Below are 6,146 nucleotides of genomic sequence, written 5' to 3'. Positions count from 1 at the left end.
TTGAATGTTAAAATGCGTTTTAAACAAAGTTAAGTGGTTATCATTACCCATTTTACTCTTAGTAATTTAATACATTTTATAATTTAAAAGTTTAGTTCAGAAGTATCGGTATCGATATCGACAATATTGCCTTGAAAAATATCGGTATCGTATCGAAAACAAAATAAGTGGTATCGCCCATCCCTAGTGGGAAGAGACTCGTGTGTGTGCGGGATGAGGGAGAATAAAATGATTCGCGGGACTCCCGCAAAATAGAAATTATCTAAATATAAAGTGTCTAAAACGTATAAATTGTTATTTATCTGTTGTAAAAAAGCAAAAAGAACAACTAATATTAACATTAAAATGATTGATATGTGCAAGCTAGGCATAGTTTCTATTTATAACACGTGTTTAAAGGGTAGCGCAACGTAGCCAATCACAGACTCCGCTGTTTTTTTTTCTAGAACACAATGGCCAATCAGAGGTTATTAAGTTGTACTGAAAAAATCTATATAGATTACTTTTATGCGGGCTTTTGCGGGCGGGAGCAGGACAAACCATGAATGTCGCGGGCGGGAGCGGGACCAGATAAGATATATTTCTGCGGGAGCGGGCGGGCGCGGGACAGAATCTTGCTGGAGCGGGACTGAAAAATCCGTCCCGCGCAGGTCTCTAGCGCCATGTCCAAGAGCGCAGAGTCAGCGGCGGCCGGCGGGCCTGACGGCAAGCTGGTTCTGGATCGGGGATGGACACTCTCCAGACACCGGAGGATCCCTTCCCTCCAGCTCAGTCCAGTGGTGTCTGGGAGGTCCACGGGGCGATAGCAATTGGCCCCGATCCAGAACAGAGAGTTGAGCGTGGCATCGTCCAGTGCTGTTTTTGCGGCGGTCTTGCTGAACTCCCACGCATACTCTACGAAGGGAAGATCTCTGTGGGCTGGGGCGATAAAACGAGCGGCTACTTCCATGCCACGGGGAGAAACACACAAGAAAACAAAAGACTTTCAAAACGAAAAATAAACACGGGGAGAAGGGGCGCCGCTTACTGTCTTGGTGGTCCGGAATTCTGTCACTACACACACATACATACACATACACATATATACATATATATATATATATATATATATATATATATATACACACACATACATACATATATTATACACACACACATCTTTAAAAAAAAAAGGAAAGTGGGGGAAGTCGTGGCCTAATGGTGAGAGAGTCGGACTCATAACCCAAAAGGTTGTGGGTTCGAGTCTCGTACCGGCAGGGATTGTAGGTGGGGGGAGTGAATGTACAGCGCTCTCTCCCACCTTCAATACCACGACTGAGGTGCCCTTGAGCAAGGCACCGAACCCCCAACTGCTCCCCGGGCGCCACAGCATAAATGGCTGCCCACTGCTCCGGGAGTGTGTTCACGATTTGTGTGTTCACTGCTGTGTGTGTGCACTTTGGATGGGTTAAATGCAGAGCTCTAATTCCAAGTATGGGTCACCATACTTGGCCACATGTCACATCACACACACACAATATAATGATATTATATATCACCTTTGAAGTGTTTAAAACAATTGTCCTATAATTGTTTTGCTTATATATTATGATCCTTTATGATATTTTCTTTCAAACAAGTACTAAACCTTTTTTTTCCTTTTGCAATGCAGAAACCATTAAAAGTCTTTTAAAAGACTTTTATTTTAAAAAACAAGAAATCTCTTCAGATGACCAACTTCCTGTTAGCAACCAGGCCTTGTGTGACAACGGTTCCTAGGCAGAATTTGTTGATGTGTTAGCGGTACACACAGCGTATACAAGTATTTATCATTTTCATTTTGCTAAAGTCAAATAAAAAACGACGTTTTGTGACAGCGCTCGGAGAACTAAGTTATACTTCGATAATTAGCTCGAAAATTAGCTAACGTTAGTTGAAAACCCACAAACTCTCCAAGATGAGCGAACAGCTCAAATTTATCGTTGAACAGCTGAACAGGGAGCCTTTTAAGAAAAACTTCAATCTCATTACATTTGACTCTCTGGAGCCAATGCAGTTACTGCAGACTTTAAATGATGTTCTGGCTGAAATTGATCCAAAGGTGAGTGAAGAAATTATCTTTTAATACAAATTACATCTTTATTAATCCAAATGCAAAGTAAAATAAGTAACCTTATATAACGTAAATATAATATAATAAATAACAGTACAGAACAGTGTTCTTTGTGTCCCTGTGATCTGTTTTTATTTATTTATTTCATATTACATTACATTTGTATTTCATAAACTGGTGTGTTATACAGACCCTATCTGTCAGGTTTATTTTTATGTTGTGCCTTCCCTCTAATCGGCTGTTTACACTTTATCTTGTCTCGATCCATTTATCTTTTCTTTCAGCAAGCCATTGATATACGTGAGGAAATGCCTGAGCAGACGGCTAAGAGAATGTTTACTCTTCTTTGGATGCTGAAATACAAACCTCCTGGAGGAATGTCTGAAGTGTAAGATAGAAATAGTGAAAAACTGTACAGAATATGTCAAATAGTGGTCTTAGGACACATGGGTATCATACAGTAGCTTAGCTGGGTGCCAGCCAGGTTTGTTTTCTGGAGAAAGAAACAGAAACCGTAAGATGAAATGGATTCAAAAGTTTTATTTTTGCTCTTGTACTTTTTAAGTTTTAAATGTCTAATCAGCTTTGGAATGTGTATACCTTGACAGAAGCAGTTTTCGTCAGGGTTTGGTGATAGGCAGTAAGCCTGTGGTGCACCCCATCTTGCACTGGCTGTTACAGAGGATTCCAGAGCTGAAGAAGAGAGCGTACCTGGCCAGGTTCCTCGTCAAACTAGAGATTCCTGCTGAGTTTCTCCAAGATGATATCATTGCTGAGACCTTCCACCAGGTATAACTACACTGAACATATGGCTTAAAGGAATAGCTCACCCAAAAATGAAAAATTTCTGAAAATGTATGTATTCACCCTCAGGCAATCCAAGATTCAGATGCGTTTGTTTCTTCATCAGAACAGATTTGGAGAAATTTAGCATTGCATCACTTGCTCAGCAATGGATCCTCTGCAGTGAATGGGAGTCCAAACAGCTGATAAAAACATCACAATAATCCACAACACAACTTCAGACTATCATTTAATAACTTGTGAAGTGAAAAGCTGTTCAAACTATCATTCTGACGGCACCCATTCACTGCAGAGCCTTAATGCTAAATTTCTCCAAGTATGCTCTGATGAAGAAACAAACTCATCCTACGTCAAATATGGCCTGAAGGTGAGGAAATGTTTAGCAAATTAAAATTTTTGAGTGAACTATTTTTGTTAGTAAACATTGTTTTTTAGATTCTATTCTATTTTCTTCTGTTTTGTTTTCTATAATAATGTATTCTGGTACTTTACACATGGAGAGTGCAGACTGGTGTCTTTTATAAGTTTACATATATATCATAATATTTTCTTTAATTTATCAGAAATTAAATAACATTTAATTTAAATGTTTATTGCTGGTAAATAATGAAATTATTAGTAAAAAGAGCTCATATAATATTTAGAGGTGGATGAATGAAGTTGTATTTTTAAATGATACATTGTGTACCCATAATCATGGTTGCTTACTTTTTTTCTTTGAAAAGCTTTTCATCACTTGTTGTGAACTTTAAAGCCTTTTTTAGCCCTGTTTGTGGACCTACTATAGATTCTATTTGTGTGTTTGTGCATCATTTTAGATTAATAGATGTTTATTTTTTTGTGCTGTATTCTAGTGTTTTCTTTCTATTGTTTTCATAGTATGAGGAGCTGGTGGGGGGATTCAAGAACATCCACAAAGAGTGTGAACAGCTGAAGAGCTCAGGCTTCTCCACCGCTGAGATTCGACGGGTAAGAAAGCCAGTGTTGCTGAAGTCCCATCTGGTCATGTAGAGTTTTGTATTATATACACAATAACAATGTGTCGCTGCAGGACATTGTTGCAATGGAGGAGGAGAAGGATCAACTCATAAAAAGGGTGGAGCGGCTTAAAAAGAGGGTAAGAAAGACAGAATCCTATAGAATCTGTTTGTGAAACTAAATAAAATGATGGAATCGCACCTGCAAATACACACATTTGCAGAGAACTATCAAAGTGAACTGCTGAGGTCACAGTTTAAAAGGCATAAATGGAATAATGAATGCATTTAAATCCACACAAAATAAAAGACCACCACGGCATGTGAAATAAAAATAAAATAGGTTTAGGTTAATTAATTATTTAACAATTATAAAATAATTACTTCTGACTTCTGAAATGTTCATAGCCGCAAAAGTTCTGGAGCTCAAATTGGATCTGAAAATTCCATATACGCGCATGATTGTAACTCCTTGCAAGTCCCAGTTTTAACCATATTCAAATCCACTCCAGACAATTCACTTATTTAGCATAGTAAATGTGAAACTGTACTTATTCTGGTTTCGTGGTTTTTGTGATACTATTCTTCTCCACTAGGTGGAGGCAGTGTCAACCCATCAACGCATGCTGGAACTGGCCAGACAGCTAAGAGTGGAAAAAGAAAGAGAAGAATCTCTTGCTCATCAGAAACAGGAGCAGAAGAACCAGGTAGAGACAATCTGAATACCTGCACAAATACATCATGTCTGAAGAACCTCACTGGAGCTCCATGACCAGTTGTTGAATCAGTTATTGTCTCCTGGACATTCTGATGGCTCAGGCTGTGTTTCATCTCTGGTGTAGCTCTTCCAGGCAGAGCAGAGACTGCAGAGATGTCAGATCCAGCTTAAAGACTTGCAGCAGGCAGCCGCAGATGAAAAGCCAGAGAGTAAGTTGCTATACTTAAAGACACCTGTCCCAGAATCACTCAGAGTTTAAGCATGGGTCATGGGTTCGATTCCCAGTGCACAGTGACACCCATACTAAAAAAAATTTATGTGAGTGATTCCTTAAATAAGATTATTTTAAACAAAAAAAAAACAACGTATATTTCAATGGTGATTTTGATTATTTTTTTTTAAACCTTTAGTCACTCAAACCTTGTTTTACTCATCTTTCAAGGAATTATTCATAGTGGATTTATTTCTTGTGTTCTTACATTTCAAGTTTCAGAACTCCACAACAGTTTCTTTATGATGTCCACTGAATCTTAGTACACTCTCACTGCAATAGACAAGTGTTGTGGCACAGAGCAAGATCACTTTAGTACTTTTATTTGTAAAGATAACATGCATGTAATACTAATCACAGGCCTTATGAAGAGACTCGAGGAGGACATTAAGTTCAACTCCTACATGGTGTCTGAGAAGCTGCCCAGAGAGCTGGAGAACATGAGAAAGGTGGTGCAGTACTTCCAGAAGGTGGCGTCTGAGCCTGCTTTGGGCCAGGCAGAACTGAGGGAGCTGGAGGACAAGGTCAGTCAGTGTACATGGATGTGACTCTTAATGTTAAAGTTTGAACAAAGAACAGTATAAAACATGTAGGCGTGATCCTTCCAAATGATTTGAATATGCTGATCCTTTGCTTAAGAAACATTTCTTATTATTATCAGTGTTGAAAACAGTTGTGCTGTTTAAAGAAAGTGTGAAAACAGCTATACAGCTTTTTTCGTGATTCTTTGATGAATAGAAAGTTCAAAAGAACAGCATTTATTTAGAATTGTTTTTAGAATTATTTATTTAGAATTATTTTTATTTAGAATTATTTAGATGTTTTTTTACTGTCAATTTTGATTGATTTAATGCATCTTTGCTGTATTTTTCTTTTACTGTCCCTGAAACTTTTGAATGTCGTGTATATACAGTGGTGGCCAAAATTATTAGAACACTGGTATTTTCACCAGCTAAAAAATGGTTTGAAGTCAGTTATTTCTATCTAGAAGAACTGTGGCAACGTCTCCAAGATGCTTCAAGAAATCTACCTGAAAAACTATGTGCAAGTGCACCTAGGGCAAAAGCTGCTAAAGCTGCTAAACGCAAAGGATGGTCACACCAAATGTTGATTTAATTTAGTTAATAGAAGTTAATTGATAAAGAAAATCTATTTATGACATTCTTTTTGACAGCATCCTCGTTTTACAGCATTTTTAAACAAGTGCCTAAAACTTTTAACAGCACTGTAACTTTGCAGGGAGGTCTCTTGAAGCATCTTGGAGATGTTGCCACAGTTCTTCTG

General features: G+C 38.1%; 1 protein-coding gene and 1 pseudogene across 1 annotated transcript in view; one reads left to right on the top strand and one right to left on the bottom strand.

Moving 5' to 3' along the window:
- Positions 1-949, bottom strand: part of LOC107664974 (formin-binding protein 1-like) — a 26,191-nt pseudogene extending 25,242 nt beyond the window's left edge.
- Positions 950-1,708: 759 nt separating this feature from the next.
- LOC107665012 (intraflagellar transport 81 homolog) overlaps positions 1,709-6,146 on the top strand; it is an 18,280-nt gene continuing 13,842 nt past the window's right edge. Inside the window, exons 1-8 of the mRNA XM_016455737.1 lie at positions 1,709-2,080; positions 2,377-2,480; positions 2,701-2,881; positions 3,776-3,865; positions 3,948-4,013; positions 4,470-4,580; positions 4,716-4,800; positions 5,223-5,386. Coding sequence (XP_016311223.1) covers positions 1,937-2,080; positions 2,377-2,480; positions 2,701-2,881; positions 3,776-3,865; positions 3,948-4,013; positions 4,470-4,580; positions 4,716-4,800; positions 5,223-5,386 — 945 coding nt within the window. The 5' untranslated portion in view covers positions 1,709-1,936. The remainder of the gene's footprint in view (positions 2,081-2,376; positions 2,481-2,700; positions 2,882-3,775; positions 3,866-3,947; positions 4,014-4,469; positions 4,581-4,715; positions 4,801-5,222; positions 5,387-6,146) is intronic.

This window comes from Sinocyclocheilus anshuiensis, unplaced genomic scaffold (assembly GCF_001515605.1).
Source record: "Sinocyclocheilus anshuiensis isolate Anshui unplaced genomic scaffold, SAMN03320099.WGS_v1.1 scaffold363, whole genome shotgun sequence".
Taxonomy (NCBI): domain Eukaryota; kingdom Metazoa; phylum Chordata; class Actinopteri; order Cypriniformes; family Cyprinidae; genus Sinocyclocheilus; species Sinocyclocheilus anshuiensis.
Note: the sequence above shows the minus strand (reverse complement) of the source record. Positions and strands in the feature narration are given on the sequence as shown.